At 36.4% G+C, this 23340-nt stretch overlaps 4 protein-coding genes across 8 annotated transcripts in view; 3 read left to right on the forward strand and 1 right to left on the reverse strand.

The window, feature by feature from the left end:
• Nucleotides 1-460, reverse strand: part of LOC111421684 (nucleolin-like) — a 376547-nt gene extending 376087 nt beyond the window's left edge. For 3 of the 5 annotated variants that reach the window (XR_011642035.1, XR_011642036.1, XM_071200567.1), the window contains exon 1: nt 250-460. The gene's annotated coding sequence lies outside the window, so the exon portion shown is untranslated. The remainder of the gene's footprint in view (nt 1-249) is intronic. The other 2 variants (XR_011642037.1, XR_011642038.1) reach the window with 2 other exon arrangements.
• Nucleotides 461-12248: 11788 nt separating this feature from the next.
• Nucleotides 12249-13970, forward strand: LOC139432049 (piggyBac transposable element-derived protein 4-like). The gene has a single exon (XM_071200384.1). It carries the CDS (start codon nt 12249-12251, stop codon nt 13968-13970), a length of 1722 nt encoding a protein of 573 aa, XP_071056485.1.
• An 865-nt stretch (nt 13971-14835) lies between these two features.
• Nucleotides 14836-18003, forward strand: LOC139432050 (uncharacterized). The gene has a single exon (XM_071200385.1). It carries the CDS (start codon nt 14836-14838, stop codon nt 18001-18003), a length of 3168 nt encoding a protein of 1055 aa, XP_071056486.1.
• Nucleotides 18004-18071: 68 nt separating this feature from the next.
• Nucleotides 18072-22255, forward strand: LOC139432051 (uncharacterized). The gene is made up of 2 exons (XM_071200386.1): nt 18072-18981; nt 19041-22255. Exons 1-2 carry the CDS (start codon nt 18423-18425, stop codon nt 22253-22255), a joined length of 3774 nt encoding a protein of 1257 aa, XP_071056487.1. The 5' UTR covers nt 18072-18422.
• The last annotated feature ends 1085 nt before the right edge of the window (nt 22256-23340 follow it).

Genomic DNA, 23340 nt, shown 5'->3' on the forward strand with positions numbered 1-23340 from the left:
AGTTTTACAGTGATATAACTAAATTTTACAGCATTTTTCTCAGTGTACATTAAAAAATAATAGTACATGTAATTTAAAAAAAGCGCTGCATATATAATTGATTAGTTAGGGGACACGTGCCAATAGATGGCGCTAAAAACGCTGAGCCAGCAGTTTGTTAATAGTTATACACCTATTGTAGTTATCTATGATCGTCCCCATAGCGAAGACATAGAGATAAAACATAAAGCGGGCGCTGACTGTACTCACCCCGGGTTTTGATTTCTTTATTTTTAATCTTCAAGAATACTTCCGGTCTTTCTTCTTTAACAATATCGACAGCACCACTTCAAAATCGATTTGGAAAAAGGGAGCTCGTCTTTTCGACTCGTTCAGCGCTATGCGAATACAGAAGGAACGCACACGATGCAGGAAGAGATGGAAAGGAAGCTTGCTTTGGCGCCTTTGGCGGGAACCTTTACGCAGGAGTTATACGGTTGGCAAACCTACAAGGTTTACCAATCGTATCCTTTTTTGGTTGGTTTTCGATGGAAAGAAAACGCTTCAATTTCTTTTAAAGAAGAAGTTTATTCAATAAAGGAAAGTTTAAAAAGTTTTTTTAAATTTACGAAAACATAAACATGAGACAATTATTTACCGTCAATTAATAATTATTATATACAGTGTGTCCCCGGATTGTGTCCCCGTAAGGTATAATTGACGATAAATTTTTGAATTCAAATCTCATCTTTTGCAGTTAAAGTCTGGATGTCATAAAACGAAATATAACCAAGTTTTACGTCAAATATCCTCAAAGTACCAAAGTTAACGCATGAAGTTTGTTGACCGTTGCAGGTAAAGTGGTCTTTCTGAACAATGTACAACAAAAGTTGATTAAGATAAAATGTTTGTTATGTTAAATTATAGCGATATGTCGAATGAAAATATTTTTCTAATATTCCGTTTAACAATAAAAACAAATGATCTGAGTGAACTAACAATTGTCATTTGATGATGATGTTTACATTACAACATAAAATATTTATAGTGCAGTGCTATGGATTGGGGAACATTAGTTACAATGCAGTTTTAAGGTAATTTGAGGAAAAATTTTGATTTTTAGTAGATAAAAAAAAAACAATTAAGAGAGTTGTTAAAAAATTTTCGAAAACGAGCAATGTGGAAAATTAAAGGAAGGAAAAAAAGTTTTTAGATGAACATGATGCGGGGTCGATTGTTGCAGTAACGAACGCAATGGATTACGGTAAGGTGTCGTTAAGAAGGACAGTTCAAGTGGGTATAAGTAAATCGCATTTACAAAGAATGTATCGAGAAAATAAAATATTGCCGTATAACCAAAATTTAACCACACTATCGAAGTAGGTGATGAACCATGGCTGCCAAGAAGTCCGGATTTATCTATTATGGATTTTTATTTTTGAGATTATATGAAACAAAAAGTGTACACTGAAAATTTTAATAACAATTTAGACCTTTTAAAACAAAAAATTGTAATTGTTATTAGAGAAATTCCGTTGGAACATATTAGAAAAAGTTATAAACAATGTCGGAAAAGGGCTGAATTATGTGTTAGTGTTGGTGGTGGTATCATTGAATAAGCTTTTATATTAATTTAGTTTAGTTCGAAAATGTTTTGTTAATCTTATGATTTAAAAGTCTGCATTTTGCTGGTATATCCTAAATTAATAAAATTCGGCATGTCGCCATAATTTAACATAACAAACATTTTATCTTAATCAACTTTTGTTGTACATTGGTCAGAAAGACCACTTTACCTGCAACGGTTAACAAACTTCTTGCCTTAACTTTGGTATTTTTCACGTAAAACTTGGTTATATTTCGTTTTATGACATCCAGACTTTAATTGCAAAAGATGGAATTTGAATTCAAAAATGTATCGTCAATTATACCTTACGGGGACACACTGTATATGTATTAATAATTTTTTCGGAAACAGGTTTAGGTGGTGAATTTACACTTATAAAAGGCATAAACAAACGGTAAGGATTTATATCCGTTGCTTCGTTCATTAATAATTCTTTGTTATTATTATTTAGATATTTCCATGATCAATCGCCCTCTCTTGAGGGGCGCCCAAGTTATGTTTTGTAATTTATTATGAGTGATTTAAAAATGTACCAATAGATGGTACACATTTTGTACGGGTTAATAAGATGTAAAGTTCAAGACATACTCGGGTTTTGTACTTCAAACAGAACGGTCTCAGTTCGCCTATACCCATTTACGCCAATACATTTATATTAAATTCATTGTGACGGGGAAGGAAGAGAAGAGAAAGACTAATTAAAGATAGTTATGAGGTGAGATTTGATTTTTATTGAATTTTACAAGAGCCTTATCCTATTATAAATCGATTCACAATTGATTTTGCTATTTCATAAACCACGTTTAAATTTTGAACCAGTCTTTTTCATTATTTATGTTGCTGGGATTTTCCACATTAATTAATGTCACTAAGAATTTTTATTTTCCTTTTTCATCAATTTCTCTGCGTTTTACGCCTTTTCGTCACTCAGAATTAATTATTATTTTTTTTTTGTTTTTCTGATTATTTCTCTCGCAGAATAATTATTGGTTTTCGTTGGTTTTCGTTCAACCAGAATTGTTATTATTTTTTCTTTTTCTTTCATAATCGCTAGCCTTTCTTTTCTTAAGATATTTTCTTTTTTATAATTTTTCGCATTCATCGTTATGGGCGAAAAACTTAGGAAACTTTCTTTACGTCGTACCGGTTTCTATAATCGGTTACAAGAATCCATGACGTTTGGTAAACAAACTTCCTTAGATCCTATCCAAAAATTAATTTATTAACCCAACCCAACGCACCCCTATTGGCAGATTTATGGTATCCTTACCTTTTAAAAATTCAGAACCAGTTCTTGGTAATTCCAGCAAAACTGCAATAAAACGATTTCTCTCACGCGAACACCGTTTATTGAAAAATCCATGCATTGGAAGCAGTCTTATTAACTAATGAAAAGTCTTCTTTGGGCCGGTCTAAATCCATCAATCAAAAATCGATTACGATGACCACTGAAAACCACTTCGATGACCACTTCGGTAAATAACAAACCTGCCACGTGCTTATTATGCCCAGAGTCTCATCCGATATACAGGTGCAATATTTTTAATTCTAAATCTGCAACAGAAAGGTTAACAATTGCCAGAGAACATAATCTGTGTCGAAATTGCCTCAGCAAACATCATGCTACTCCAAATTGTTCATCGACACGTACATGTCGTGTTTGCAAGCAGAGACATCACACTGCTTTACACATTGCTCGTTCGAAATCTCCTACGGTTCACGTGGGAACTTCATTTCATCAAAATCCTGCTCACGTTCAGGAAACTTATCATCAAGTTATTCTGCCAATTGCCTGCATCCGAATAAAGGATCAGTTTGGAAGATTAATCGACTCAGGAAGCATGTCCAATTTTATTTCTGAACGATTTGCTAAAAAATTACGTCTGCCACGAAAGCATACTTCATGTTTAGAGATCCAAGGATTAAATTCCATGACCTCATTATGCAATAAAGGATCTGTCGACTGTTCAATTCAGCCTCTACATTCGTCCGATCCATCCTTTAATTTCAATGCTATCCTTACTCATCACATCTGTTCTGATCCTCCCTCAATTTCATCCATAATCTCAAAGTATACTCACTTGCAACATCTAGATCCTCCCAAAGAAGATAGTCCTACCTTGCCTTCCGTCGACCTACTTTTGGGCGCAGAATTAGTCCCTCAAATCTTTACCGAAGGCCGTATCCAAGGCCGATCCCATGAACCCATCGCTGTGAATTCGGTCTTTGGATGGATCATCATGGGAAAAACATCTATTGCAACAACCACTTCAAATTCGACCTGTTTATCTACCACTAACTCTTCCCTTCAGAAGTCGATTCAAAGATTTTGGGAAATAGAAGCGGCGAGACAGAACCCACTTCACTAGAAGAAAAATGTGGAATTCATTTCAAGGCTAATTACCAACGCACCCCTATTGGCAGATTTATGGTATCCTTACCTTTTAAAAATTCAGAACCAGTTCTTGGTGATTCCAGCAAAACTGCAATAAAACGATTTCTCTCACGCGAACACCGTTTATTGAAAAATCCATCCTTAAGAAGCAATTATGTCCAATTTATGCAAGATTATCTACAATCAAACCACATGTTAGTAAGTCCTGCATCAGAAAATCCTTCTAAAGAATCATATTATATACCTCATCATTGTATCATGCAGTCAGATAATTCTTCATCCAAATTCAGAGTGGTTTTCGATGCATCGGCCCAAAGCTACAACAAGACATTGTTAAAGTTTTACTAGCATTTGGATGTTTCACTTACGCTTTTACCGGCGACATTAAATAAATGTATAGACAGATCTTAATTTCACCTTCTGACCGATCATATCAAAAGATCTTTTGGCGGTTTGATCCTGATGAGCCTATTCAAGAATATATTTTAAATACAGTGACATACGGTGTGGCCTCAGCTCCGTTCCTGGCTCTACGTACCTTGCTAGAACTGGCCAAAATTTATGACAATAAATATCCTATGGCTGCTTCTGTATTGCGCAATCATGTATATGTCGATGATATTGTCGCAAGAGCCCAGTCCATTAAAGAAGCACTTGATTTACAACAAGAACTAATCAATTTGTTGAAAGAGGGAGCTTTTGAATTGAGAAAATGGGCAAGCAATTCCAGTACGGTTTTAAGAGCTGTATCCAGCACAGATCTATCTACGCCAATATCATTGGATTACGACGAAGGAAGTTATATCAAGGTTCTTGGACTTGAGTGGAATCCAACCTCAGATGAATTTCAATATTCTTATTCCTCTCGTCCTGCTCCTTGTACCAAACGTTCCATATTATCGGAGATTGCACGTATTTATGACCCCTTAGGGTTCTTAACTCCTTGCACGTTACAGGCAAAAATATTTATGCAACAGTTGTGGCAACTAAAAGTTAATTGGGATGATCCTCCTCCATTATCGCTTTCTCAAGATTGGAAAATTTTTAAAACCAATTTAATTCATTTATCCCACTGGAAGTTACCTCGAAGGATTGTTCCTGAGAAGATAAAATCCATTCAGCTGCATCTTTTCTGTGATGCCTCGCAGAAAGGGTATTGCGCAATGGCATTTTTAAGATGTCAAGGTCAAGATAAATCGGTCACCACTTCATTCCTTTATGCAAAAGTTCGTGTAGCTCCTTTTAAACAGTTATCGATCCCACAGCTCGAACTTTGCAGTGCGGTTTTACTTGTTGATGTTCTCGACAATATCAGAAAATCTATGCGTGGTCGGATTCTCAAGTCACGCTATCATGGATTGCAGCTTCTCCAAGCCGGTGGAAAACTTTTGTTGCCAACCGTGTAACATATATTCAAAACATCTTACCCGCTACTCATTGGAGATACCTTCTGTCATCGTGCAATCCGACAGACTGTGGTTCACGTGGCCTTTCTCCTGACCAGTTAATTAAATCTGACCTGTGGTGGAAAGGCTCTCCATGGCTTTCAGATGTACCAGAAAATTGGCCTTCGCCCTTTCTTCATAAATTTGAGTTTTGTGATACAATTCCTGAAACTAAAGTATAACTTGTCAATAACGTTGAAATTAAAAGTAACTGTATTGATTACCTTCTGAATAAATTTTCCTCGATTAAGAAAATTCAACGCATTTTTTCATACATCAAAAGATTCATCAACTGTCGCAAAAAGCGTAATCAATTCCCAGATCTGTCATTATCGCAACAAGAAGTCCAATCTGCTTTAACTTCTATCATTTTTCATGTCCAACGACAAGAGTTCGCTAAATTAATTCAACAAATTGAAACCAATCAGCTGCCTGCTAAACCCCTTCGAAAGCTAGCTCCCTTCCTTGATGGGGATGGTTTAATCAGGGTGGGTGGTCGGTTAAAAAATGCTGTTATACCGTTTGATCATTGGCATCCAGTTTTGCTACCAAAGAACAATCGGTTAAGTGAAGTAATTGTGGAAGACATTCACAAAAAATACCTTCACCCGGGACAACGAACCCTTCAAGCATTGGTCCTGCAGCATTATTGGATTCTCCACTCCAGAAGTGTGCTGTTCAGAGTCCTCTCCAGATGTCTCAGATGTTTTCGTTGTAATCCGAAGTCGTATGCACCAATGATGGCTGATCGGCCACCAAAGCCGTACACACAAATATACAAAAATAAGATTTTACAGACCGCGCTCCTCTTGTACGGTGGAAGATGGTGTATATTGGTCCAGCAAAATCAATCGCCACTTGAGAAAAGGCCTTAAGTTGAGAGACTCGTGTTGTTGGAAGATAAGTGGACTTTGCCAACGAAGAATCTTTCAATTGGGGACCTGGTTATCATACGTGTTGAGCAAACACCTCCACTACACTGGAAATTGGCACGGATTACCGAAATCTTTCCCGGAGACGACGGTGTTGTCAAAGTGGCAGCTGTCAAAACCAATAATGGGTACCTCACGCGGCCGGTAACAAAACTGTGTCCGTTACCGATGTAAATAATCACAATTGTAACTTTTTTTTTCGTTCTTTCAATTCAATGTTATTTTATATCTGTAACAAACCGCATTTTGGGATTCGAAAGCGATTAAAAAATAAAACGCAATACATTGTAGCAAACAGTAAGAACCATTGTAAAGGCAGAACTTTGTAATTTAATTACGAAGTTGCGTCTTGAGAACCGAGGGTCCAGACTAAATACTACGTAGGCGGTTCTGGCAGGAATGTGTCGAGGTGGCAGTTAGAGTAGATGCAGCAGGGAAGAAATGAAGAAAAAATCAGGGAATCGGTTACGGGATTGGAACAGAAAAGCATCGGGCGAAACCAGGAAATTAAAGTTTTTGGTGTGTTTTAAATTCGAGACGTGCGATTTGAACTTATAGCAATTTAGTTATAACATTCGTTGAATTGGATTCTTATTCTTCGATGAATATTTTAGTTTAACAAACGGGTAAGCGTTATTAACATCTTATAATTTCCGATTTCTCATTGAACCTGCTAACCACCTCGGCAAATTTCGTAATGATGTTGTTGAATAGATTACGTCGTATAATTTTTACTTTTTAAAATCTTTGTTCAGATGTTTTTTTTTATACAGTGTGTCCCCGGATTGTGTCCCTGTAAGGTATAATTGACGATAAATTTTTGAATTCAAATTCCATCTTTTGCAATTAAAGTCTGGATGTCATAAAACGAAATATAATCAAGTTTTACGTCAAATGTCCTCAAAGTACCAAAGTTAACGCAAGAAGTGTGTTAACCGTTGCAGGTGAAGTGGTCTTTCAGTGCAATGTACAACAAAAGTTGATTAAGATAAAATGTTTGTTATGTTAAATTATAGCGATATGCCGAATTTTATTAATTTAGGATATAAAAGCAAAATGCAGATTTTTAAATCATAAGATTAACAAAACATTTTCGATCTAAACTAAATTAACATAAAAGCTTATTCAATGATACCACCACCAACACTAATACATCGGAAAAGGGCCTATCAAGAAAACTGTAGTGCGTGGACAGTTGGGTACGCGAGCCGCTCCGTGGACCTAACTAGGAAACCCACTACAGGAAACGAGAAGTTCTCGAGAGCTAGTTTGTGACATATCTATTTTATTACTGATAATTGATCTAGATTTATTTTTTTCTTCTTCTTTATAAAGAACAGTTATTATTAACGTCTTTCTTTGCCGGGGAGAATGTTCGGACACAATCAATCGCCCTCTATTGAGGGGCGCCCAATAGTAACCGGATCCCCTGATATGCGACTAAACCAGATGAGCGTTCAGGAAGTACAAAAGAATAATGTCCTTAATAAATTGCGCCTGGATCATTTAAATAACGAGGAAAAGAAATCAATCATAAATATTTGTTTGGAATATAAAGACATTTGTCATGATGAGACAATACCCCTTACGTTTTCTAACGAAATTAAACATAAGTTAAATATGAAACAAGATATTCCCATCTGTCAAAAACCGTATAGTAAATCGTTTGATCAAAACAAGGAAATAAAGTCTCAAATTCAAAATTTACTTGATCAAAATATAATCCAAAATAGCAACAGTCCATGGAGTTCCCCAGTTTGCTTAGTACCAAAAAAAGCGAATAGAGATGGACAAATAAAATATCGAATGGTTATTGATTACCGTAAGCTCAATGAAAACACTATCGACGATAAATACTCCTTGCCAAATATCACGGATATTTTGGATAAGTTAGGTAGATCACAATACTTTACAACGATCGATTTGGCGTCGGGTTACCATCAAATAGAAATGCATCCAACAGATGTACCGAAAACGCCGTTTTCTACCAATCAAGGCCATTACGAATTTCTTCGTATGCCTTTTGGCTTGAAGAATGCTCCGGCAACCTTTAAACGCGTCATGAATAACGTTTTAAGAGGATTGCAAGAAGACATTTGTCATGTATACCTTGACGACATTATTGTTTTTAGCACGTTTACAGGAACATCTAGTTAAACTGAAAAAGGTATTTGACAGGTTACGAGCAGCAAACTTAAAAATTCAATTGGAAAAATGTGAATTCCTTCGAAAAGAGGTCACATATTTAGGTCATTTAATTACAAGAGACGGAGTAAAACCAAATCCGCAAAAGGTAGATGCCATCCAAAAATATCCTGTCCCAAGAACAACCAAAGAATTGAAATCTTTTTTAGGCCTTATGGGTTATTACCGAAAATTTATTAAAAATTTTGTTTGTTTAACAAAACCGCTCACTAAATGTTTAAAGAAAAATGCCAAAATTGTTTTAAATCAGGAATATTTGGATTGCTTTGCGCGATGTAAAGAAATTTTAGTTAACGACCCTGTGTTACAATACCCCGATTTCGGAAAGCCATTCATCCTAACTACTGACGCGAGCAATGTCGCTGTAGGAGCTGTCTTAAGTCAGGGAAAAGTGGGTTCAGATAGACCTGTTAGTTATGCTAGCAGAAATTTATCCGATACAGAGACTAGATATTCCACAATTGATAAAGAATTGTTAGGAATAGTATGGGCTGTAAAATACTTCAGGCCATATTTGTACGGCAGTAAATTTTTCATCTATACCGATCACCGTCCACTTGTGTGGCTCTTGTCTCTAAAGGAACCCAATAGTCGATTGGCGAGATGGAAAATTAAATTGGACGAATGTAATTATGAAATCATTTATAAAAAAGATAAATACAACACGGTAGCTGATGCATTTTCTCGTATAAATGTTAATGCCTTGGAAACATCTAGTATTGCTAATAATGTTGGGGACGACGTAAACAATTTGTTGAATGATATCGACGACATTCCAAAACAAATCTCGAACCAGAAAATCCCATTCTGATACAAGATACCGCTATCGATAATAAAAACACTCAATATTTTTTGAATACACGTTTAGCAATGGAAAGAAAATATACAAAGTATTAATTCCAAAGGATAATAACGAAAATGAAATCTTCGAATTTATTCGTAACTATATGGTTCAAGGAACACATTACATTTACTGTTCATCCGACGAACTTTATAAATCTTTATGTAACATATACATCAAACATTTCACTAATAAGGGTCCTAAAATCATTAAATGTACAAAACGTTTGCTAGTTATCACTGATTCCGAAGAACAGCAGGAAATAATTGAAAATTACCATTTAAGTAAAACTAATCACAAATAATCAAATATTTTTAACGTTAATAGATGCATTTTCTAAATTTGGCCAAGCAATACCGCTAAATAGTAAAAATGCAGTTGACACTGCAGATGCATTACTTTTGTATTTTAGCATGTACCGAGTTCCAAACGAAATAGTTTGTGATTCTGGTACTGAATTTACAAATAGTATAGTTAAAGAGCTACTAGAGAAACATAAAATAAAAATGCACATTGGTACACCTCGAAATGCAAATTCCAATAGTTTAATAGAACGAATGCATTCTACAATTTTAGAACACTTGCGTATTTTATATGAAATTAATAAAGAGGAATCCATGATATTATACCAGAAAATTAGCCAAGAAACTCAAACCAAAAAGCAAAAAATAATAGAACAGAGAAATGAACACCTAAAAAACGTAAACTTAAATGTAGGTCAGGAGGTTTATATTAAAATTGACGGTCCTAAACGAAAAGGAAAATTGTCTAAACTGTTTGAAGGTCCTTTTAAAATTTCAAAGATAAATGATTTTTTCAGATTCCTTGCCATGGGATGCTTAATACACAGCGAAGTGAAGATCGCTGAAGTCAAGGATAAGATAGGAATTTTGCCAGTTAGATTAGGAGTAGCTTTTAATGTTAAGACACATTTTAATACAATTAATATGTTTCCGATTAAAGGAATATTGGAAGAAGCAATCAAATTAAAAAAGAACGTAAAATTATTCTCGGCAACCGAAGCAAGCGCAAGAATTATTAATTTTAACCAGATTTTACAATATAAAATAGAACGACTTGACGATCACCTCGAACATTTGCAATTAACAGCAAATACTAGATCTAAACGTGGTGCTTTTAATGGGGTAGGCAACATAATTAAGTCGATTACTGGCAATTTAGACAACGAAGATGCTCAAAGGTATGACAAAGCGATTAACGATTTAATTGAGAATCAAAAAGCTACAAAGGAAATTTTAAATCAACAAATACTACTAGTTGAAAATACTATTCAGGAATCAGCAATTAAAAGTCATAATAAACGCTATCACGTTCGCTATTATAGGGATAGTATCCATCCATGATAAAACCTAAAACTTTCCGGTCCTTCGCAAAATTCCCCTCAAGCCGAATCTTTCATCTAAGGAGGGAAGAGTTACCGGATGAACACTTGTTCCCGGTAGTATTACGCATTCCTGTGAACTAATGACAGACTTGACACACATTAATTCACACGGTGTAAGAGAAGACTCGAGGAATGTCTTATCGTAGTAATTTAAGTAATATTCCAAAATTAACGTAATAAGAAAATATTGTAATAGTTTTAGTTCTTCAAGATCCTTTATTGAATAAACTTCTTCTTTAAAAGAAATTGAATCGTTTTCTTCCCATCGAAAACCAACCAAAAAAGGATACGATTGGTAAATCTTGTAGGTTTGCCAACCGTATAACTCCTGCGTAAAGGTTCCCGCCAAAGCAAGCTTTCCTTTCATCTCTTCCTGCATCGTGTGCATTCCTTCTGTATTCGCATAGCGTTGAACGAGTCAAAAAGACGACTCCATTTTTCCAAATCGATTTTGGTATAATTTAAGAATAGACATCAAGCTTAAAAATCGTCAATTTTTTTTTTACCCGTGTGAAATCGCTCACATAAGCCGTTAAAAATAAAAAAAAAGTGCGGAAAAGTGAAAAACGGATCGAAAAATGAGTTTGAAATTTCGATGTGACGTCACGTTTTCTGACGTCATCAACCATGCTCTACTCGTATATTTACGCAGCACCACTGGTAATTCCAATCGTTTCACAACCAATCACATTACATTAATTCCATAAAATTGGAAATTTAATAGTTTAAACAAAAATTAAAGAATTAACAGTTTCTAACGATTGAAATGTCTTTTCTTACCTTCTACCTGAAACCCCGTCCTCCAATCCCCTTTTTACGTTACATTCGGATCCACATAATTTACTACTTTATATCAGTATTAATTTTATTGATAGATTTGATTTTTTAGCAGCGGGTGGGTTAAATATTGGTATGGTCTTGTTGAAAAAAAACGTTACATTCGGATCCACATAATTTACTAATTTATATCAGTATTAATTTTATTGATAGATTTGATTTTTTAGCAGCGGGTGGGTCAAATATTGGTATGGTCTTGTTGAAAAAAAAACGTGACATTCGGATCCACCTAATATACGATTATTTTGCGAATTTTGTGTAGAAATTAGATTTTGAGTTAGGTTAATTAACCCACAACCGGTAAGGTGGGTCACCTGTGACCCGAACGTATTTAATAACGCTCTAAAAGTGCACAAATTTTAATGTAAAGATAAGAACCTACCTATATCCTTTCCCCCATCTGTCTTCAATGCGCTTACGATCTTACTGCCGGGTAACTCTGATAAACTAGTTATTGGTCCAACTTCAACACAGAACATTACGAAACCGGGTCACGGGCGACCCATCATACCTTATGAGTAAGTTTTTTTAATTAATTTTTTTTCTTAGTCCAGTTTTTGTTTCTGCTTATTTATACGCAGAATGGAACCGATGGATGTAGATGAAAATTTTTTTGATGAGTTTCGCCGAAAAATAGACGAAGATGATTCAGAAAATTTAGATGAGTTTAATGATTCATGTAGTGAAACGGAAGATGAAATTTTAGAAAATGATAACAACGTGGAAGACATGTTTGAACCTTCCGACAATGATAATGAACAAGACGAAGATTTTGATTCCGAATATTTTCTAGGAAAAGATCTGGAAACGATGTGGACTAACAAGCCTCTGTGCTCTAAATATTCGAGAACCTCTAAGCGAAATTTAGTCCTACGCTTACCTGGGCCAAAAGGAGGCGCAAAAAATGTAAAGATAGAACTTGAATGTTTTTCATTATTTTTTACTGATGATATTATAAAAAAAATCACGACTTATACTAACGAAGAAATAATAACTAAATCAACCAAATACACTTCCCAACAGTGGTTCATTGGGCCTACAAATGAGATTGAAATTTGCGCTGTTATAGGACTTCTGTTGAAAGCAGGATTCTATAGTTCGTCAATGGAGGAATTGTTTTCCGTTGAAGATGGTCCTCCTTTATTTCGCGCGGTTATGACTTTCAGTTGCTTCAAGTTTTTATTGTATTGTTTGCGGTTTGATTCTAAAACTACAAGGGAAGAACGGCGTGCAAGCGACAAGTTTGCAGCATTTCGAGAAGTATGGGATTTGTTCATAAGTAATTGCAAAGAAAATTACACCCCGTCCGAATATGTCACTGTGGACGAAACTTTGTTGTCGTTTCGAGGAAGAGCTCCGTTCAAAATGTACCTCCCGTCAAAACCAGACAAGTATGGCCTAAAAATTATATCACTCTGTGATGCAAAAACATTTAATTTCTGCGGAGGAATTCCTTACGTAGGAAAAGAGACAAGAAAACGAAGTGATTTTCTTTTGCCAACCCAGTATGTTCTGAGCCTTATAGAACCCATTGTGGGGACAAATAGGAATGTGACGACAGACAACTGGTTCACTTCATTGGAACTAGCCAGGGCTCTGCTTGACAGGAAACTAACTTTGGTAGGCACTTTGAGGAAAAATAAACGTGAAGTCCCCCCACATATGCTAGATGTAAAGAATCTTCCATTAATGACCGCACGTTTTCTTTATTCCCCTGATGAAACTTTGTTGTCATTTTCAAAAAGAAAGAACTGCAATGTGTTGTTATTATCTACAATGCATCGAACTGGTGAAGTTGACGAGAATACAAAGGTGCCAGAAATAATAAACTTCTACAACCATACGAAAGGTGGAGTCGATGTATTTGATATGTTATGTCATAAATATACAACAGCCAGAAAAACAAACAGATGGCCAATGCGATATTTGTACGGAATTCTGGATGCAGCTGCGGTAAACGCATTCGTAATTTTCAAATTTAATCATATCGAAAAAAAGCATAAATTCATACGTTCAGAATTTTTAAAAAAATTAGCAATGCAGTTATTAGAACCGCAGTTGAAATTACGCAACCAACAAGGTCGTCTTCCTAGAGAACTGAATGCGGTAATAAGAAAAATTTTGAAAATAGAGCCTATCATCGCTAAGCCAACATCGTCGACTAGTTGCGAATTTTGTACGGGAACCAAGAAAGATCGAAAAGGAACATCTAAGTGCAGTGGGTGCGACCGGAGCCTATGCGCTAAACATAGGTATAGCATTTGCCCGTTGTGTGTACAAAATGTAAATGAAGAAGAAACCTGAATAGTTGCCTAGTTTACTTTGACTATTTGTCAGTGCACGAGTTTGACATTTATTTTTTTTTATTTTCTTTCTACTAAAATATGCTTTCTTTTTTTGCAGCAAACATGATTTTTAAATGTTTATAAAGTGTTTTCTTTTTTCTTTGTGCAATAACTTTAAAATGTTTGTTACCATAAATGAAGTTTATTATTAATTGTTCGCTCCGCTTATATATTTTTAGTGCGCATGTGCGACATTCGCCCCCGCTCAGTGTGAGTTTCACCCGCTTGGTCCGCATGCGCACCCTTAACGCACTCCGCTTTTAATTTTAATACGTATTACGACTCAGTTCAGTTAACCCGCATTTTGAATACTACGCATCCGCTTCGCATCCGCCAAAAATTCAGTTTAGTTCTCTACCGCATCGCCACGCCGCTTCAGAAGGTAATTAATCAATTATCATTTGTTTTATTTAAATTTTTATTTTTAATTAAGAATTATATTTTTTTATTACAATCATCTTGTTTTTTTTTTTATTATTGCTAATTTTTGAAACCAGCACCTCCGCTGTTATTGTCGCCTATAATTAGAGCGCACAATTTTTGGTCCTTCGAGCCGGATTTCCGGATTTAATTTCATTTTTCATTCAATTTCATTTAATTTTATACGCCATTTTTGGACGAGATTTCGAACATTTACCGTCGCTACTTCTTTTTGGTTTCGTTCTCGTCCGTGTTCGCAAAACATCTGGTGCACATCTGCCAATTTTTGTTGCCTTTTATGGTAACAAACAACTCGGTGTTTCTTTTCTTTTATACAGGATCGTCATTTATAATTTTTAATTTAAAAATTTTCGATCACTTTGAATTTTCTAAATTTCGCAAATATGGCCGACAAGTTACCCAAAATGATCCTGAAACGTAGTGGATTTCTAAATCGATTAATTGAAACCGTAGATGTTGGTAACGGTATAGATAATACTGAGCAGGAATCATTATTTATTGTTCGCGCTACTGATTCACATCACACCTATGATGAGTTTATAAAAATCCATAATTCAATTATTTCGTTGATCGCTGATGATGATTTTGAAACGCACGATGATGTACGTCGTCAAGCTGATATCGCATACTATTCCATAAAGGCCCGTATGGCTCGTATAACTGAGTCCAAACTTGCACCTGCGACACCTGCACCTGTGACACCTAATCCGATTACCACACCTAAACTACAAAAAATCACCTTACCCATTTTTTCTGGTGATTTTAAAACCTGGTCTAGTTTCCATGATTTATATCGGACAATGGTCCATGAAAATACAACGCTTTCCAACGTCGCCAAATACCAATATATGATGACGTCACTATCGGGAGAACCGTACCATCTGCTTCAGGGATTACCGGTGACCAGTGACAACTACGAAATTGCTTATCAAACATTGAAAAACCGCTATCAAAATAAACGGCATTTGGCCACAATTTATTATAATGAAATACAAAATATTCATATGAAACATGAGGGCTCCTCAAAGGCATATCGGCTACTGATCGACACCTTCACGGAAAATCTCGGAGGTTTAAAAACGCTCGGTTTCCCGGTGGACGCTTGGGACTTTTTGCTCCTTAATATTCTGCTTCAGAAATTGGATTTGTCAATTCGAACGAAGTTTGAGACAGAATACAGTAAGGTTGAAATACCTACATACAATCAGCTGATTGAATTTCTGGAAAGTCATTCCAAAGCCTTGGAATCCGTGAAAATGATTTCCTCCTCCAAAGTCGCTAAATCCTCTCCGAGTCGTCCTTTGAAAACCTACCCAGCTACATTGGCCACTGAGAACAAACAGAAATTAACAAATTTAGCATGCATTCTATGTGAAGATTCACATTACTTATATCAATGTTCAAAATTTCATGAAAGAACACCATCGCAAAGATTAGCCTGCGCCAACAGTCATAAGTTATGTAAGAATTGTTTAAGCTCCCGTCATACCACCAATAACTGCAAATCCACTCACACTTGTCGAGTATGCAATCGGAGACATCACACGCTGCTACACCTAAATTCAAATAATTTATCTCCGAAGCCAGAAGTTTCAAAACCTAGTCCTCCATGTGTCCCCGAAACCACGGCTGGATCTGTAATGAGTTCATTACTCACTGTTGTCCTGCCTGTCGCTGAGGTGGAAATTGAAGATTGTTTTGGGGCGTTTCATAGGGTCAGAGCATTAATTGATTCCGGCAGTATGATCAATTTCATAACCGAAGAACTTCAGAATCGCCTTAAAATCGCTAGAACAAAGCACTCCATTGCCATTGAGGGACTAAACCAAATGAATTCGACATGTAAGAAGGGCAGTGTCATTTGTGCCATCAAACCATGTAACTCTATGCAATCTACGATTAAATTTTCTGCTGTCGTAACCAGCAAAATTTGTTCCAAGCAACCAAGAGTACCTATTGAATTGTCAAGATATCCTCATCTTCGTAATCTCAACATAACAAAGAGTCAATTATTACCTGGATCTATTGATTTATTGTTGGGGTCCGAATTAGTGCCATATATTTTAACTGGAAATCGTCAAATAGGTAAAATGGACGAGCCAGCCGCTTTGGAATCTGTTTTCGGGTGGTTGGTGATGGGTAAACTGACTGATTTTCCACCGTCAACGTCCAATACGTCTTTAATGACTGAGCCGTCTCTGGACATCTGTATGCAGAAGTTTTGGGAGGTTGATCAGGTGAAGGGGATCATCGCTGGGTCACCGGAGGATAATCAATGTGAAGATCGGTTCAAATCCACGTACCAACGTACTGAGACTGGTCGATTCATGGTCATGTTGCCTTTCAGGACAACAGATTTGGAATTGGGTGAATCTTATTCCCAAGCTCTTCATAGATTTTTATCTCTAGAAAAGAGACTAATCAAAGATTCTGATATATTTGAGAAATATAAGCAATTTATGGAAGATTACCTGTCAACGGGCCACATGTCTCCTGTTCCCAAGACAGATTATTCTAATACTACCGCATATTACATCCCGCATCATTATGTTGTGAATCCTAACTCTTCCAAACTCCGAGTTGTCTTTGATGCTTCCGCCAAGACTTCCTCTGGGAAATCTTTAAACGACATTCTGCTTACCGGTCCCAAACTGCAGCGCGATCTCGTTTCCATTCTCATTAATTTTCGCTGTTTTCCTATTGTATTCATTTGTGATATCAAACAAATGTACCGCCAAATATTAATTGTGCCTCATCAGCGCGATTTTCAAAGAATTATCTGGAAGGATTACAAAACTAATGAGCTACTTGAATATCGGTTGAACACGGTCACATACGGGGTTTCTTCTTCTCCATTCCTGGCACTGCGGGCGGTAAGAGAATTAGCTACAATTTACTCGGAGCAGTTTCCGGAAGCATCGCGAGTGGTTTTGAACGACATGTATGTTGACGACATCGTAACCGGCAGTTTCTCGGTACAACACGCGTTAAGTCTGCAGCAGCAAATTATAAAATTATTATCATTGGGAGGTTTTGAGCTCGCGAAGTGGGCAAGTAACTCGCCAGAATTATACAAATCAATCAACGGCTGCAAGGATGGGGTTGCTGTATCATTGGATCAAAAGGAGGATGGTTTCATAAAGGTGTTGGGTCTCCATTGGGATCCTCAGGCCGACGCCTTTGGATTTTCCTACATTCCTCGAGAGACACCATGTAGCAAGAGAGCTATATTATCAAGCATAGCTCGTATTTATGATCCAATGGGGCTAATTACTCCTTGCATTCTCGCCGCTAAACATCTTATTCAGAAGCTTTGGCTGGAGAGATTAAATTGGGATGATCTTCCATCTCAGGAAATCCAGAATTATTGGCATCAATATAAAATGCAGCTGCCACTTCTGTCAAAATTGAAGATTCCACGACAAATACAACCATCATCAAGTGAAACTGTGGAACTTCATCTCTTCTCGGACGCCTCTTCAGTGGGCTACTGTGCGGTGGCGTATCTGCGTACTGTTTTATTTGAAGTAGTAGATAAAAGCCGATTCTAGAACCTCCTCTCAGAACCTCAGGTCAAGGTCAAGGCCAAGGTCACGTTGAGTGACCATGACCTTGACCTTGCCCTGAGGTTCTGGGAGGAGGTTCCAGAATCGGCTATTGCAAAGGGGGTCGTTGACCAGTAACCTAGACCTAAACAATGACCTTTACTTTGAGCTCACCTCAGGTCAAGATCACGTTTAGTGACCATGACCTTGATCAGTAACCTTGACCTGAACAATGACCTTTACTTTGACCTCAACGGAGACCTTGAAGTCAACCTTAATTGTGACCATGACGTTGACCTTGTACGTGACCTGAAATGAAGGTTACACGACGTGAGTTCATTGAAAACCCCACTTCGGAGGAGGTATGCTTTAAATAGCAGATAGAAAATCGTGTTCAACAGTATTGAAGTAAGAGTGTTGTGAACATGTTGACCTGCGACGTGTGTTACAAAGAGTTTACTAGACCAGATAATCTTGTGAGACATCAACGCACAGCATGTATTGGGAAACGTCGAAAGGTGGAAGAGGATCAACAAGGAGATGTTATAGTGTGTGAAATATGTGATGAACACGTAACCAGACAATGTTATTCCTCACATCTGCGCAGCAACAAACATAAACAGAAAGCCTTCGTAATAATAGATGATGGTGTAGAAAAAATAGATTCGATATTTGGAGATAAAATATGTAGTTTTAGAGTGAGCGATCATGAACGGAAGTACGTAGACATGAAGGAATTCAGTAACCGAATTAGAGAAAAAGTTATCAGTTTGATACAGTCCGTGAGGAATGTAAATGGTAGTTTAAAAGTGAATACGGAAATTTTTGGATTGTATTTCATAAATACGAAGGAAGAAGTGGAAATCAAATCATTCAACACAAAAAATAAAATTATAACAGTAGCCGTAGACTTGTACCAAACATACGAGGACTTTATGGACGAGATTATGGTGAAAATGTCGGAATTCCAAGAACGGGACTCAGGTAAGAGTATAAGAATAGAAAAGTAGTAAAATGCGAAACTAAAGGCGTTAATACTGCAGGTTGGACCTTGTTGGAAATATTATATCTTGAAGTGAACTGTAACAAGTTTAATCCTACAAGAGCATCGAGCTACATCGACTTACCGACATCCATAAAAGGGAAGAGAGCGGTAATAAACGTGCAAAATAACGATAATAAGTGCTTTGCTTGGGCACTGATATCCGCGCTGTACCAACCCACAGGTTTACCGCAAAGAATATCATCATACCCAGATTATAGGGAAACAGAATTAAAGTTTGACTGCGTAACATTCCCAGTACCCATCAGAGACATACCAAAATTTGAGGAAGAAAATAACATTTCAATTAACGTCTATGGTATAAATTCTTGGTATAATGGAGAGAAAATGGTAGATGATATTGTAACTGTATGTATATGTAAACAGAAACGGGAGCGTCATGTAAACTTATTAGTAGTCAGCGACAATTTCGGGAATAACCACTATTGTTGGATAAAAAACTTATCTCGACTGATAAATACACAATCATCGACTCATGAACATCAAAGATATATTTGTGAGGGTTGTTTGCAATACTTTTCAACTGAAGACAAGTTGGTACGACATCAGATGGATGACTGTAAAAAAGTGAAAGCAACAGTACCAAGCGAACAAATAAAAGTGAATAAGTTCGGACATCTAGAAAAGGAAAATGTTTTACAATTTGAAGGATTTGAAAAAAAAATGAAAGTTCCGTTTGTGGTGTACGCCGATTTCGAGGCGATTCTGAAACCCTTAACGCCCGAAGAAGGAAAAGTTTACGATGATAATAAACCATATACGGCCCGATGTTTTGAACACGAACCATACGCGTTTGCGTACTACATTAAGTGTGCTTACGATGATAACTTATCGAAATTCCGAATATACCGAGGGCGAAACGCTGCTCTGGAATTTATTATAAGATTGGAGAAGGATGTAATAGAGATCTATAAACAACATTTGAGGCAAACAAAGGATATGATACCGCTAAGCTGTCTGGACCAATTTGTACATGAACTGAGTTCCGTATGTCACATTTGTGATAAACCAATAAACAAAGAAGAGAAAGTGTGTGATCACGATCACTTGACAGGATTGTATAGGGGTCCTGCGCATTCCGTCTGCAATATAAATTATAAATTACCGATGTTTATCCCTGTGTTTTTCCACAACCTGTCGAATTACGATGCCCACATGTTTGTGAAAAGTATTGCCCTAAACAAGGAGGAAGTAGAGGTGATAGCACAAAACAAAGAAAAATATATTTCTTTTTCCAAAAAAATAGTTGTCGGAGAAACAACCGATAACAAGGGAAAGAAACGCAAAGTGTTTATGAAAATAAGATTCGTCGACTCGTTTAGATTTATGGCGAGTTCTTTGGAAAAGTTGGTTTCATATTTGGATGATAAGGATTGTGTGGAAGTGAAAAAAAAATTCAAAGACTCTGAAGAATTTAGATTGATGCGCCAGAAAGGTGTATTTCCATATTCGTTCGTAGATTCGTTTGAAAAGTTGGAGTATAGTAAATTGCCTGATCATACACAGTTTTACGACATATTGAGTTCAAGTAATATTTCAAAGGAACAATACTCTAGAGCACAGACTGTATGGAATAAATTTAAGTGTACAACGTTGGGAGAATACAGTGACCTGTATTTGACGTCAGATGTGTTAATGTTGACTGACGTCTTTGAAAATTTCAGGACAATATCTTTGGAGAATTACAATCTGGATCCTTGCCATTATTATACTGCGCCCGGGTTTGGGTGGGATGCTCTGTTAAAAATGACAGGTGTAAAATTAGAATTGTTATCAGACATTGACATGTTACACTTTTTTAAGAAAGGAATTAGAGGCGGTCTCTGTATGTGTGTAAAACGATCTGCAATAGCAAACAACAAGTTCCTTGACGATTTTAACCCGGAAAAACCATCATCATATATTCTATACTTGGACGCTACCAATTTGTATGGGTATGCAATGAGTTGTAAATTACCAACAGGCGGTTTTCGATGGTTGTCGAACCAAGAAATAGCAGATATAGATGTGGAGTGTTTAGATGATGAACACCTTGGTTATGTCTTTGAAGTGGATTTGGAGTATCCCGAAAGGTTACACAACCAGCATGATGATCTACCGTTTTGTCCCGAAAACATAATCGCTCCCGGATCGAAGCATCCTAAGTTGATTGCGAACTTACAAAATAAATCGAAATACATAATTCACTATGTAAACCTACGTGAATGTGTGAAAAAAGGTCTTAAGCTAACCAAAATACACCGTGCATTGCAATTTCAACAATCGCCGTGGATGAAACCATATATCGATTTTAACTCTGAGAAACGAATGAATGCTACGAATGAATTTGGGAAAAATCATTATAAACAAATGAATAATATCGTGTATGGGAAAACGATGGAAAATGTTGAAAATAGAGTCGATATACGATTAGTGTCACATTGGGAGAATCGTTACAGGAGACCCGGTGCAGAAGCTCTTATCGCAAAGCCGACTTTCAAGTCATCGAAAATTTTCTGCCATAATTTGGCAGCCATTGAAATGCAGAAGGTGGAGGTCAAATATAACAAACCTCTGTATGTAGGGTTTAGCGTACTGGAATTGTCGAAAGCGGTCATTTATAACTTTTTTTATAATTTTTTAAAAGAGAAATATGGTGAAAACGTATTATTGTTATATACAGATACGGATTCGTTAATTCTCGAAATATTTACTGAGAATGTATACCAGGATATCAAAGAAAATATAGAGATGTTCGATACCTCTAATTACAAGTTAAACAACAGACATAATATTCCTCCAGGGCCGCCGATAGTTGGAAAAATGAAAGATGAGTACCCAAATACGATATTAACATCGTTTTATGGTACAGGAGCTAAAGCTTATTGTATTAACACTTTGGAAGGAGTTGTCAAGCGTGCCAAGGGTGTGAAAAAGTATGTTATCGATAAAAACTTAAGTGTTTCAGAATATAAACGGATTATCGAAGATGGAGGTTCTGTGCGAAAAAAGATGTATGTCTTTCGCTCCTCCTATCACACGATGTATACAGAACTAAAGAATAAAGTGGCGCTCTCTGCACATGACGATAAACGTTACGTGATGGAGGATGGATGTCATACGTTAGCTTGGGGAAACTATCTTATTGAAGATCTACGCAGGGAAGATCTTTTGGACAACTTATTGGAGTTGTTAAACGTAAACATGTATGGCTAGTTAAATTGCGATCAGTTAATTTGTAAAAAAAAAAAAAAAAATACTTGCTTGTATCACAAAACTTGTATATAAAGTAGAAAGTAGGTTGTTAAAAAGGTTACTTGAAATAAAATCAACGAAATTAAAAAAAAAAGTTTTTTATTTTCTTAGTGTAAAAATTATAATACATCCTTTTTTGCAATCCAAGAATTATGAGAGCTATCCATTCCCAACCATTTCACTCGGACTTTATTTCCTTTTCGACGAAGAACTTTTTCAATTAAAAATACATCCGGGTGTTTCACACGTTGTAATTCTTCGTCGTAAAATGCTCCAAGAATGGGTTCTCCTCTACCATCTTTAATAAGGTAAGTCCTGGGATTAGTATTTTGAACTGTCGCTATGGTGAAAATTTCATTGGACCAAGTTGGTTGGTAACCTTTAGCAAAAGCGTGTCTGTACTTGCTAATTCGCACGTGTTCCCCCACATTAAATTTATGGTGGTTGGGGTCGACAACTTTAATGGAATTGTATACAGTATTTAACAGAGCAGATTCATTTCGTCGATTAACAGCTGAAGGTTTCATGTGAATGGTGCGATGTATTGTGTTGTTGTAAGATTTTAGTAATTTGGGTAGTAAGTCTAACCAGCGATAATTTCCTTGCATACTAAATTCTTTCCACATTTTATTTTTTAGGGTTCTATTAAACCGTTCGATAATCGAGCTTTTTAAAGTGGAATAGGTGCTGTAATGATTAATGTTAAGTTGTTCCATTAATTTTTGAAAATCGCTATTGTAAAACTCTTTCCCATTATCGGTTTGTAAGTTGCTCGGAGTAATATTCTTTTTACTATGCAAAATGTCCTTCATAGCTTGAGTAACCTCTTTCCCAGTTTTGGTTTTGAGTGGTAAGGCCCATGCGTATTTTGAAAAAGCGTTGATAACAGTCAGTATATACTTGTAACCTTTATTGACCGACGCATATGGGATCATTTCAACCAAATCAGCTTGATAAAGATCCAATAGTCCGTGAAGCAGAACGCGGCGTCGCCGATAATGTCGTCTCGCAGGTGCATGTAGTTCGTTAACGAGATCTCGCTTAAC

Source organism: Onthophagus taurus, chromosome 11 (assembly GCF_036711975.1).
Source record: "Onthophagus taurus isolate NC chromosome 11, IU_Otau_3.0, whole genome shotgun sequence".
In the NCBI taxonomy this organism is placed as follows: Eukaryota; Metazoa; Arthropoda; class Insecta; order Coleoptera; family Scarabaeidae; genus Onthophagus; species Onthophagus taurus.

Excerpts from the sequence above, each read along its gene's own strand:
- LOC139432050 (XM_071200385.1), top strand. The coding sequence starts at position 14,836 with ATGGCCGACAAGTTACCCAAAATGATCCTGAAACGTAGTGGATTTCTA.
- LOC139432051 (XM_071200386.1), top strand. The coding sequence starts at position 18,423 with ATGTTGACCTGCGACGTGTGTTACAAAGAGTTTACTAGACCAGATAAT. Across the intron at positions 18,982-19,040 it reads ATTCCAAGAACGGGACTCAG|GTTGGACCTTGTTGGAAATA; the intron begins GTAAGAGTATAA and ends TTAATACTGCAG.
- LOC139432049 (XM_071200384.1), top strand. The coding sequence starts at position 12,249 with ATGGAACCGATGGATGTAGATGAAAATTTTTTTGATGAGTTTCGCCGA.